Source organism: Nerophis ophidion, linkage group LG09 (assembly GCF_033978795.1).
Source record: "Nerophis ophidion isolate RoL-2023_Sa linkage group LG09, RoL_Noph_v1.0, whole genome shotgun sequence".
Taxonomy (NCBI): domain Eukaryota; kingdom Metazoa; phylum Chordata; class Actinopteri; order Syngnathiformes; family Syngnathidae; genus Nerophis; species Nerophis ophidion.
In genome coordinates this window covers 37,672,939-37,686,389 of record NC_084619.1, presented here as the reverse complement: position 1 = coordinate 37,686,389, position 13,451 = coordinate 37,672,939, and the positions used below count along the sequence as shown (strand labels likewise).

Here is a 13,451-nt window from a genome sequence, read left to right as displayed (position 1 = left end):
TGGGAATAACTGTTGCCATTTTCATTGGAAGGAGACCTTTTATAAAATAAAAAATGCATATATGTGAAGGGGACAGCTATATAATCAACAATTTATTTGATCAGAGGTGATCAAATAAAAGTTAAATCACATTTCTGTGATTTAACTTTTATGAACAAGAGAAATGAAAAAACATTTTTTGTTGTTTTGAATGATTTGTTTATTAAAGGGGAACTGGGCTTCCCTTCAGGAATTTAGTTTATAGTTCACAATCTTTATAAATGACAAGAAGACAAAGGGTTTGTTTTTTTGCTTTTTAACATATATAAATGCATTCTATGTAGCTAGCAATGCAGCTAGTGGAAGCAATCAATTTTACGTCCAAATCACTTTAAAAATGCATGAAAAAAACGTCAATACTTTATTTACGTTGCTTAACTCTAGGGCTGGGCGATATGACCTTGTTTTTAATATCGCGATATTTTTAGGCCATATCGCGATATACAATATATACTGTACATACTTGCCAACCATCCCGGATTTTCCGGGAGACTCCCGGAATTCAGCGCCTTTCCCGAAAATCTCCCGGAATTCAGGCGGAGCTGGAGGCCACGCCTCCTACCAGCTCCATGCGGACCTGAGTGAGGACAGCCTGTTTTCACGTCCGCTTTCCCACAATATAAACTGCGTGTCTGCCCAATGACGTTATAACTGCAGAATGAATGAGGGCAAGTTCTTGGTTTCTTATGCGGGTTTATTGTTAGGCAGTTTCATTAACGTCTTCCCAGCGCGGTAACAACACACAACAACAGCAGTCACATTTTTGTCTACCGTAAAGCAGTTCGTCTGCCGTAAACAGCAGTGTTGTGACACTCTTAAACAAGACAATACTGCCATCTACTGTACATGCACCACAACGCCTCCACGCAACTTTAACCCTTTACTAATACCCTCCTCCATTCACATCCCATCTCCCCGGATTGTAAATAACCTAATGTAAATAATCGAATGTATTTCTAAAGTATACATGTATGCTTGTTCTTATGCTATTTGAACTCACTATGTTCTCTGCTCGCTGTACATATCCTACTAAGTAAGACCTACACTGTTTCAATGTCCATTTCTCTATTGACGCAATTGTTGATGACTGAAGTACTGATATCAACCAAAGCTCCTCATCCCACCCCCGGGTTTATAAATAATGTAAATGTAAATTTCAATGTATATACTATGATGATTAACTTGTGTCATGACTGTATTATGCTGATAGTATATATTTATACCATGAATTGATTAACGTGGACCCCGACTTAAACAAGTTGAAAAACTTATTCGGGTGTTACCATTGAGTGGTCAATTGTACGGAATATGTACTGTACTGTGCAATCTACTAATAAAAGTTTCAATCAATTAATCAATCATGCATATGTGACAATAACATCTACGGCTTTTAGACAGTGCAGTGCACAACTGCTCACACGACAGCTGTAAATATACTCCTACCCTCTTAACCACGCCCCCGCCCCACCTCCCAAAATCTGAGGTCTCAAGGTTGGCAAGTATGGATATATATCTCTGTATTTTGCCTTAGCCTTGAATGAACACTTGATGCATATAATCACAGCAGTGTGGTGATTCTATGTGACTACATTAAAAAATTATTGTTCATACTGTATTAATATATGCTCTTTTTAAACTTTCATGCAGAGAAGGAAATCACAGCTAAGTCAATTTACCAAAACTGTATTTATTAAAGTTATTAGCAGGTGAATTTTCAAACGATGCTACATATTAGCTGTAATGCTACTTTTGGTAGCAACGCTTGTGCCCCACACTTGACAAATTAAAGTTGTCTATTTGACATATGAAGCCGAACTACCACCAGACGATGGACCCCGTGCTGTTTTTCTTAGCAATTAATTATTCCTTCATTTGTTACCAGATTCGCACCTTCTTTCTCTCGCATCATCCCTCACAACACTCAGCTAGCATCACAGCTAACGTTAGCCACGCTGCTACCTGTCTGCTGGGCGAGGGCGTATACGTATTAGATTAGATTAGATAGATTAGATTAGATAGTACTTTATTTATTCCGTCACATATGTGACGTATGACGTGACAGTATGTGACGTGTGTAAGTTTGTGCGCTTGCTGTCTGTGAGAAGGAGACACAAGGAGTGGGAAGAGCGTGTAGTGCAGGGGTCACCAACCTTTTTGAAACCAAGAACTACTTCTTGGGTACTGATTAATGCGGAGGGCTAAATTGCCAGAAATAGCCTATTTGCTCAATCTACCTTTAATAAATAAATCTATATATATATTAACAAATGGGTATTTCTGTCTGTCAATCCGTCGTACATTTTTTTCCTTTTACAGAAGGTTTTTTTGTAGGGAATAAATGATGAAAAAAAAACACTTAATTGAACGGTTTAAAAGAGGAGAAAACACGAAAAAAATTAAAATGTTATTTTGAAACATAGTTTATCTTCGATTTCGAGTCTTTAAAATTCAAAATTCAACCGAAAAAAATAAAGAGGAAAAACTAGCTAATTTGAATCTTTTTGAAAAAATGTAAAGAACTCGTGGAACATCATTAGTAATTTTTCCTGATTAAGATTAATTTTAGAATTTTGATGACATGTTTTAAATAGGTTAAAATCCAATCTGCACTTTGTTAGAATATATAACAAATTGGACCAAGCTATATTTCTAACAAAGACACATCATTATTTCTTGTAGATTTTCCAGAACAAAAATTTTAAAAGAAATTCAAAAGACTTTTGAATAAGATTTAAATTTGATTCTAGAGATTTTCTAGATTTGCCAGAGTATTTCTCTTAAATTTTAATCATAATAAGTTTGAAGAAATATTTCACAAATATTCTTCGTCAAAAAAACAAAAGCTAAAATGAAGAATAAAAATAAAATGTAATTATTATTCTTTACAATAAAAAAAAAACTTGAACATTGATTTAAATTGTCAGGAAAGAAGAGGGATCTTTCTGTGTGGAGTTTGCATGTTCTCCCCGTGAATGCGTGGGTTCCCTCCGGGCACTCTGGCTTCCTCCCACCTCCAAAGACATGCACCTGGGGATAGGTTGATTGGCAACACTAAATTGGCCCTAGTGTGTGAATGTGAGTGTGAATGTTGTCTATCTGTGTTGGCCCTGCGATGATGTGGCGACTTGTCCAGGGTGTACCCCGCCTTCCGCCTGATTGTAGCTGAGATAGGCGCCAGCGCCCCCCGCGACCCCGAAAGGGAATAAGCGGTAGAAAATGGATGGATGGAAGGAAAGAAGAGGAAGAATTTTTAAAAGGTAAAAAGGTATATGTGTTTAAAAATCCTAAAATATTTTTTAAGGTCGTATTTATAAATAAAATAAAATAAATTGAGGCAGCTCACTGGTAAGTGCCGCTATTTGAGCTATTTTTAGAACAGGCCAGCGGGCTACTCATCTGGTCCTTAGGGGCACCACGTTGGTGACCCCTGCTGTCGTGTAATGCCTGCTGTCAGGGTCAAATACCATGAGACATTATAAAGACACAGTAACAGAGAATAGAAGAGAAACAAGTGATTGCTTTTCTCATACGAGAAGAGTAACCTGGAGCAAGTCGTCAGTTACAGGCTCCTTATTCACTCCGAAAACTTTCTCCACTCTCCTCGCCTTTTAATTCATTTGGGAAAGCCCTACATTACAAACACACACACAGCTGCACTAAGGGAAGAGGGGGTATTTGCAGCTGTGTTGGAAACCTAACACCTGTGATGAGAACTTAACACATGCAAATACAGATGATACAGCAACTTTCTGCGTTGCTCTGTGCTAGCTGCCAATTCCTTTTTGAAGTTGGTAGGTCAACCTAATTTCAATCTAACGCCAAGTTTCATTTCTCTTCAGCTTGTCTACACAATGCATGAGCAAACAATCATATTTGAATAAAATGAGATAACTTATTTTACAATTAATCCAACACCCGCAGCTAAAAGCAACTGCGTGAGAACGTATACTCGAATGTTATGATAGTCATTTTCTATATCGCACAGAGACAAACCCGCGATATATCCTGTATATCGATATATCGACCAGCCCTAGTTAACCCTTATAATAACCAAGCTGTCGTGACATTGGTATTGTAAGAGCCAACACTGAGGAACTATTTTTCTAGCGCACTAACACATTGGCGTGCTTTGGAAAGAGATAAGCTATCTTCTACAACAACAGCCAACGCTTTTGAGTTTGTCATGCAAAACACTGCGATACGACACCAATCTGTTCTGTCTAAAAAACATGAACAATCATATTTCAGTATCTGGAAAGTATCAGCCCGCATTTCATGTTTTGTCTGCGCACAGCTGAGCTAGCCAGCGTATGTACTGTGGTTGTACTAACATACATGGCGTGCTGCGTGTATCATGATCGATATAAAGTGTGACTCACTCGATGGAGTCACACTACTGCTTCGTCTGGTCCAGCTCGCCGGAGACGTTTACTGTTGATTTTACGTCGAAATAGCTTGTCTCTGAGTCCCATATTTATAGCGTCAAAATCGCTTTCACAACATTCTCATGGCTTCGGTCTGCTCCAACGTCTCACTCTTCCTTCATGCTTGCTTCTGTAAGCAGCAGTATATTTAGCTTCAAAAGTATAAGATTGTGAATCCTAGTTTTTCCAAAAATAGTCGTCTTCATTTTCTGTTTCCAAGTCTGCCGTGATTAGAAAACACTTGTGTTTCAACACAAGTTGTTGCCAGAAGGTAGACGTGTACTTCTATGGAAACAGAAATCGTTGCGCGGAATAAATCAGTCCCGGAAATTAGTAAAATTATCAGAATTCCGTAAATAATGAACATATTACATATTGTTATGAACATGTTTGTTACTACATTCTATATAGACTTGCAGTGTGTATGTAAAACATTGACGGAGGATTTTGAGTTGTTTAAGAGGGCTTTGAAGGCTGCAACAGAGACCACCATTAGCCGTCTCTTTCAAGCGTTTTTGATCATCTTTAAAATTGTACAATAATAAAAAGAAGACACGTGTGTTCTTGTCTCTCATAATAATTGTTACGATTGGCAAAATTCCCCACAAAAAAGCAGTTCCCCTTTTAAATTTGATTGTGTGGTTGTAAAATTTAATTTGATAAATTGACTCCAACATTCGCAAAGAATGTGTTAAATAAATCAGTTATTCTCTTAAGGTGATTTATATGTTCCTTTTTTCCCATGTCTTTTTTAAAGATACAATTTAAAACTTTTTACGGACCCTGGATGGATATTTGTGTTGTTCTAATGGGTTACAGAAATATGTTCTTTTGCTGTACTTTTTATTTGTATTCATTTATTTTTATACTTTTTTTAATCCAATATAATAATCCTGCCCGAGCTTCAGCGTAAGGGCTATTACTACTGTACTATTGATCATTATAGTTCATTTAGTAATTTTTTTGATGCTTGAACATGCCCAATTTAAGACAAAAAAAATTACAATATGATTAATAATAGAATAATTTTGACCACCCTCCCCAAAGTTTGAGAGTGAAGCTGCAAACTGACTGTATACAGCAGCTAATTGTACAATTCAGATGGCTTATGGAAACTGTGTCATACTTTTGGCAAGAAAATTTAGTCAAAATTGAATCCTTTTAGAAGTGGGGCGTATGAAAAACGAGGTAACACAGTTCCTATCAAAACAAAAATTACCAGAATATGAATGTCTACTACCATACTACCATACCATCACGCATACTTTTACAGTATGAATGTTATGAATAGTTGTCACAGACCTGAAACACAAATACATGAATAACACTGTTTCATACACCATAGCAATCCTAAGATCCCACCATGCAGTCTTTTGCATGATGTGATAGACTGGTTAGTTATGTTGAAGTAGTGACTTTATTGGGAGGTTATACTTGTGAATTATATTTATATAGCGCTTTTCTCTAGTAACTCAAAGCGCTTTACATAGTGAAACCCAATATCTAAGTTACATTTAAACCAGTGTGGGTGGCACTGGGAGCAGGTGGGTAAAGTGTCTTGCCCAAGGACACAACGGCAGTGACTAGGATGGCGGAAGCGGGAATCGAACCTGCAACCCTCAAGTTGCTGGCACGGCCGCTCTACCAACCGAGCTATGCCGCCCCAGAATGCAGCATAGTCCTCATGTTTGCGTTTGAATTTGCTTAGAAATACCACTATAATCATTTGGCATGTCTTGTTTAAGATCAGAATAGCATCTGTGTGAATGCTTGAATTTCACAATTTCTAACCTTAAGCGTTAATATATACAGAATACCATTCGCAATAAAGCCCAGGAAGAATAAAATTAATAGCGCACAACACTCATTTTTAGTGTCTTGATGGAGTGCTCTGTTCAAATTTAATGTCTCAGGGGAGAGCTTCCACTGTGAAGGAGCTTCTACTTCATATTTTATATTGAGTTGAGATCAAGGGACAAGTACTCAGAGGGGCTGATGAAATGCAGATGAAGTTCCTCACAATGTATTCACATTGCCTTGCCATGAGTCAATAAAAATTTTTTGATAAAGACAACTGAACTTGTATTTCCGTGGTGTGTCCCTGGTACTGTACTGTATTACTCTGTAGCTTTTTAAAAATGTGTTTTCTGACTTGACCTTGACCAGTGAAAGACATCACCGTTCTATATATATTAACCCTCCTCTTTACAAGAACAAAGGAAACTCTCATATTTTATGTGGCATTTATTGCTGATTTGTGTATTGAAGCAAGTGGAGTGAATTTATTTTCTGCACCAGCAGGGGTGCGGTTGGTTTAACCTCTACTAGTTTATACTCCTCCAGTGTCAAGTGATGTACACCTCCCCAAAGTGTAACTTACTGTAGCTAAAGTCAGGGTTAAGATTGGTTGACTTTTAGTTCTGACATTAAGTCTTGTGTGTATATGACTTGCTTGGGATGTAGCGAGTGCCTTCTCCAAAAATGGATACATTTTCATTAAATGTAATGGATGGATTAAATAACACCCTTCATCTCTCTTCAGTTTTTCACTTGCGGTCAGGAAACTAGCAGGCTAAATATTTAATGAGTGTCATGGTTGCTCTCCGAATTTACTCAAAAAACACCGCTACTTGCTTTTTGACCTAGAATTAGGAATGGGCACAGAATTCTGTACTTTTATAGGTACTGACTAAAGTCCGTCGGTACTACTAGGTACCAAACGTAAAATTATACGGTGCCATATTTTGTTTCGTTATTTTTTTCTTGACCGTGACGTAGCATCCGGTTGCAAAGTCTGCACTTCTGTGACTCGAGATGATTGTACAATGTTCACCTTGAACACACACAAAAGTACCGAAAATTGGTACCGCTGAGTCGCGGTATAGGTTCCCAGGTACCGGGATATGGTACCCTAGGAATTCAGTTGTGAAAGGTATTTATCTCTACTTAGAATATAACATTACTTGTCAGACTGAACAAGTGGTGACTACACAGAAGCAAAAACCAAGCCTAATTTGTTATAGTCATAAGAGGAAAGCCATTTTAATTTTAATTTGACATTTCTAACGTTCAATTTCTGTGTTTCCTATTTTTCCTACAGTTTGCTGTTCACAAAAGTTAAGCTTGAAGAGGTCCTCTATGGCCCAGCTGTGGCCTTACAAACCTGTGAAGAAATGTTGCAATGCTGGCAAAGCCGCTATGATGTCAGTCCCTCAAAGTGAGTGTGCATACGGTATACTGTATTTCTTGTATGGACACTTTAGGTTTGTTTTTGTCTGTCTGTGCGTGGCTTTGTTTCATTGTTATGCTAAATGCAATTTTAGAGGCAAGCTATTGCTATCAATCGCCCACAGTATTTATGTAGGTGAATATGCATGCAGTAAAGCATTTCAAGTTACAATAAAAGTGTAGGTATGACCAAAGTGCGACCCACAGCTCATTTTTTATTGGCCAGCGGTACATTGTACAGACCAAACAAACTAAAGAACAAATTGAACCGGCCCAAATTCTCTGGGCATTGGAAACAAATATGCCTAACCACTTGTGTGTCACTACTGTACACTAAGGCTGCTGAATCGCAAGGTTGCTGAATCGCAATTTTTATTCATAATTATTCTCAATCGATTCAAAATTTCAAAGGATGGATTTTTAAAAGACTTTTTTTAAAACCATTTCCGCGTTTACATGCTGCATGTATACATCATACGTCAGCGGCCAAGAAACGCTTTGTATGTGGTAGAGATGCGCAGTCTGCGGTCTCATCCGCGGAGTCCGCGGATAAACTGTGGGTCGGGCGGGTGACATGACGAAAAAATAGATTTTAATTAGATTCAGGCGGGTGGCGGATGACACACATGGTTCTGAAATGTATCATTCAAATAGCCATTTAAGACCCGTATCATAAAGCAAAGGGACGGCGTGGCGCAGTGGAAGAGTGGCCGTCCGCAACGCGAGGGTCCCTTGTTCAAACCCACCTAGTACCAACCTTGTCACGTCCGTTGTGTCCTGAGCAAGACACTTCACCCTTGCTCCTGATGGGTGCTGGTTAGCGCCTTGCATGGCAGCTCCCTCCATCAGTGTGTGAATGTGTGTGTGAATGGGTAAATGTGGAAGTAGTGTCAAAGCGCTTTGAGTACCTTGAAGGTAGAAAAGCGCTATACAAGTACAACCCATTTATCATTTAAGACAATAGGAGACGCTATTATTCTCTTGACTGACTGCCAGCAATCACCCAGATATTAAGTATTAGGGCGTGCTATGAAGCCATTGTCTTTGTCGCCTTCTACCACATGTACGATCTGCTTGTCAGACCAGCATCATGTTGTGTGTGGCTTTCACAGTACAACGCACACGACTGAAAGGCATACTGGGTGACACAGAGTACACTAATGGTTGTGATATAAACAATTTTAACACTCTTAGTAATATGCGCCACACTGTGAAGCCACACCAATTAAGAACGACAAACACATTTCGGGAGAACATCCTCACAGTAACACAACATAAACGCAACACAACAAATACCCATAATCCTTTTTATTTATGACACTTCCTGACTATTTTATACACCCCGCTAGCAGAACCCCCCCCACCCCCGTGCGTCGGTAAGGTGGGTGTAAAATATATACAGGAATAGTCATGAATACAAAGGATTATGGGTATTTGTTGTGTTGCGTTTATGTTGTGTTACTGTGAGGATGTTCTCCCGAAATGTGTTTGTCAATCTTGTATTGTGTGGCTTCACAGCTTGGTGCATATTAGTAAGTGTTAAAGTTGTTTATATCACAAACATCAGTGTACTCTGTATCACCAAGTATGCCTTTCAATCTTGTGCGTGTATTTGCGGAAGCTGCACACATGTCGCGGGACAAACAATCGGTTCGTAAATGTTGTTGAAGGTTTTTAAGGCAATGGCTTCGCAGCACGCCCATATTCTTGTCATCAGGATGAACGCTATTGGATAGTCGTGTGAACGTTAGCGGCTTCTATTGACTTCATTACTCTGTGAAACGTATCTATATAGCTCTGTGAGTGGAAAAGGCGGCCGACCTCTGATGTATTTCAGCGGGCAGTTGGCGGGTGGGTACGGTCCCGATGAAATGTTGGTTCGGTGGACGGCGGGTGGATGACGACTTTGGTTCTGCGGTCCAGTCCAGAGTGGATCCAACACAGCAGCAAGAGTCCCGTCCATAGTGGAGCCAACAGGAAACCATCCCAAGCGGAGGCGGATCAGCAGCGCAGAGATGTCCCCAGCCAATACACAGGCGAGCAAGCGGTCCATCCTGGGTCCCGACTCTGGACAGCCAGTACTTCATCCATGGCCACCGGACCAGCCCCCCTCCACAAGGGAGAGTGGGACAGAGGAGAAAAAAAAAAGCAACGGCAGATCAACTGGTCTAAAAAGGGGGTCTATTTAAAGGCTAGAGTATACAAATGAGTTTTAAGGTGAGACTTCAATGCTTCTACTGAGGTGGCATCTCCAACTGTTACCGGGAGGGCATTCCAGAGTACTGGAGCCCGAACGGAAAACGCTCTATAGCCCGCAGACTTTTTTTGGACTCTGGGAATCACTAATAAGCCGGAGTCCTTTGAACGCCGATTTCTTGCCGGGACATATGGTACAATACAATCGGCAAAATAGGCTGGAGCTAGACTGTGTAGTATTTTATACGTAAGTAGTAAAACCTTAAAGTCACATCTTAAGTGCACAGGAAGCCAGTGCAGGTGAGCCAGAATAGGCGTAAAATGATCAAACTTTCTTGTTTTTGTCAAAAGTCTATCAGCCGTATTTTGTACCAACTGTAATCTTTTAATGCAAGACATGGGGAGACCTGAAAATAATATGTTACAGTAATCGAGACGAGACGTAACAAACGCATGGATAATGATCTCAACGTCTTTAGTGGACAAAATGGAGCGAATTTTTGCGATATTAAAGAGATGAAAGAAGGGCGTTTTAGTAACATTCTTAATGTGTGACTCAAACGAGAGAATTGGGTCGAAGATCATACCCAGATTCTTTACCGAGTCATCTTTTTTAATTGTTTGGTTGCCAAATGTTAAAGTTGTATTATTACATAGAGGTCGGTGTCTAGCAGGACCGATAATCAGCATTTCCGTTTTTTTGGGCGTTGAGTTTAAAAAAGTTAGCCGACATCCATTGTTTGATTACATTAAGACACACCTCCAACTGACTACAATTCGGTGTGTTGGTCAGCTTTAGGGGCATGTAGAGTTGGGTGTCATCAGCATAACAGTGAAAGAAAGCTAACACTGTATTTGCGTATGATGTCACCTAGCGGCAGCATGTAGATGCTGAAGAGTGCAGGGCGAAGGACCGAACCCTGGGGAACTCCACACGTTACCTTAACATAGTCCAAGGTCACATTGTTATGGGAGACTTACTGCATCCTGTCAGTAAGACAAGAGTTAAACCAAGACAGGGCTAAGTCTGACATACCAATTCGTGTTTTGATACGCTCCATTAAAATATTATGATCGACTGTATCGAAAGCAGCGCTAAGATCGAAGAGCAGCAACATACAGTAGATGATGCATCAAAATCCATCATTAGCAATAGATCATTAGTCATTTTTGCGAGGGCTGTCTCTGTAGAGTGATTTGCCCTGAAACCGGATTGAAAGGTTTCACATAGATTGTTAGACGCTAGGTGTATTCAGCTGTTCTGCAACAATTTTTTCGATGATTTTTGAAATAAAGGGAAGGTGAGACACCGCTCGGTAGTTTACCATGAGGTCAGGGTCGAGGTTAGGTCTTTTAAGGAGAGGATCAATAACCTCTTTTTTGAGTGCTAGGGGAACAGTGCCAGAGGAAAGTGACAAGTTTATAATATTTAGCACTGATGGACCTCATAATACAAAGAGCTACTTGATAAGTTTCCCAGGAAACGGGTCAAGTAAACATGTTGTTTGTTTTATTCCATTTACACGTAACAATTGTTCTAATGTTATTTCATCAAAACGAGATAAACTTTTTTGGAGGGCAGTATCCGCTGTATATACAGTCGTATCTGTGTTAATAGAACCCCGTTGTAGCTGAGGCGCATTGTCTTTAATCTCCTTTCGAATGAGTTCAATTTTCTTATTAAAGAATTTCATAATGTCATGTGCCGAGTGGGTGGAGCTACTGGAAGGAGTCCCCAGTTGGGTTAGCGATGCTACTGTACTAAACAAAAAGTTAGGATCTTTTTTATTAAGGCGGATGAGATTTGAGTAATATTTAGCTTTAGCCAAGGTAAGCATGCGTTTATGATTTATTAAACTATTACTCTATGCTTGATGGTATACCTCAAGTTTAGTCGCGCGCTATTTGCGTTCCAGCTTTCTACATGATAATTTCTGAGCTCTAGTTTTTTTCTGTAAACCATGGGGTACGCCTTTTTGGAGCCTTTTTTAACTTCAGCGGTGCTATACTATCAATGGTTTTGCGCAGGGCGTAGTTAAAGTTGTTAGTGAGGTTATCAATAGAGCCCTCATACTTTGGGAATGGTGCCATTCCCGAGGGCAGTAGGCCAGCAAGAGTTGTCATTGTGGCAGCATTAATGTTGCGGCTGCTATAGCAGTTATTATTATTATTAGTTTGCCGAACGTGAGTCTGAACTTCGACTTTTATAAGGTAATGATCGGACATTTCTTTAGTATACAAGAGTATCATAACTTTGGAAACGGTGATACCCTTGACAAGCACTAGGTCTATCGTATTGCCGTTGCGATGTGTGTGTTCATTTATTATTTGTGTAAGGCCACAGCTATCAATTATAGTCTGGAGCGCTACGCACGGTGGGTCCGATGGGGTATTCATATGGATATTAAAGTCCCGCATTATAATTATATTATCGGCATGCGTCAGTAGATCAGCAACAAACTCTGAGAATTCATTGATAAAGTCCGAATAGGGCCCTGGGGGGCGGTAGATAACAGCCAGGTGTAGAGGCAGCGGTGTGACAGACCTCATAATAAGCACCTAAAACGATTTATATTTATTATTTATGTTAGGACTAAGGTTAAAGTTTTCGTTGTATATTAGTGCGACCCCCCACCCCTTTTAAGGGGACGAGCAATACGCGCATTCATATAGTTAGGAGGAGATGCCTCATTTAGTGCAAAAAAGTCGTCTGGTTTAAGCCAGATTTCGCTGAGACCGATGACGTTAAGATTGTTCTCTCTAATGACCTAATTAGCTAATAACGTTTTGGGAGACAATGATCTTATGTTTAAAAAGCCCATTTTATAGGTAGTTGGCTGTTTTAGGAGTTTTTGATCAAATTATCCGTAGTAGTAATATTAATAATGTTGCGTTTATTATGCGTAGTGCACTTAAAACAATAACGACCATATCTAGGAATTGATATGACGAGAATTTTCCGATTGTTTGCTTGGTGCTGCGATAAACTGAACGCATCATAATTTGCCACCTCAGTAGAACGCATGTCCCACTCTGACACAGTCATTTTGCTTTGTTGTTAGCCCCACTCGGCATATGCGCTTTTGCTTTTGATCACACCGCTTACGTGTCTTCCGTTGTCGGTCCCCGCTGGTACTATACTCCGCTACGTCAAAGGTCGCTGGATGTAGCCGGCAAAGTATTCCCATGCTAGCTAGGTGATCCAACGGACACGCATCTTTCAGTCCAAAACGGCCCGATCTATCTACATCCAGAATTGTCAAATATGCCAAATATTACATTACAAGAATTACTGTCAATCAAGAATCGTATTGAATCTATTCTGAACCGAAGCATTACCCCGAGAAATAGAATCAGATTGAATCGTGAGTTGTAGTAAGAGTCACAACTCAACTGTACATGTTTTTTTTTATTTACAGCACGTGTATCCTGTTGTAATGAACGCATGTATGCATTTTTTTCCAAGATCTGATGCTTTCTCAAGTTTGCTCAAGCTTTTAAAAATGTTTTGGATGGTAGAAGAAATATTATTAGTAAAGAATCAATATGGCACAAAGCTAATAT

At 39.6% G+C, this 13,451-nt stretch overlaps 1 protein-coding gene across 7 annotated transcripts in view; it reads left to right on the top strand.

Moving 5' to 3' along the window:
* ttc7a (tetratricopeptide repeat domain 7A) overlaps positions 1–13,451 on the top strand; it is a 143,438-nt gene that overhangs the window by 69,822 nt on the left and 60,165 nt on the right. For all 7 annotated transcript variants that reach the window (XM_061910939.1, XM_061910936.1, XM_061910933.1 and 4 more), the window contains one exon: positions 7,564–7,680. In XM_061910939.1, coding sequence (XP_061766923.1) covers positions 7,564–7,680 — 117 coding nt within the window. The remainder of the gene's footprint in view (positions 1–7,563; positions 7,681–13,451) is intronic.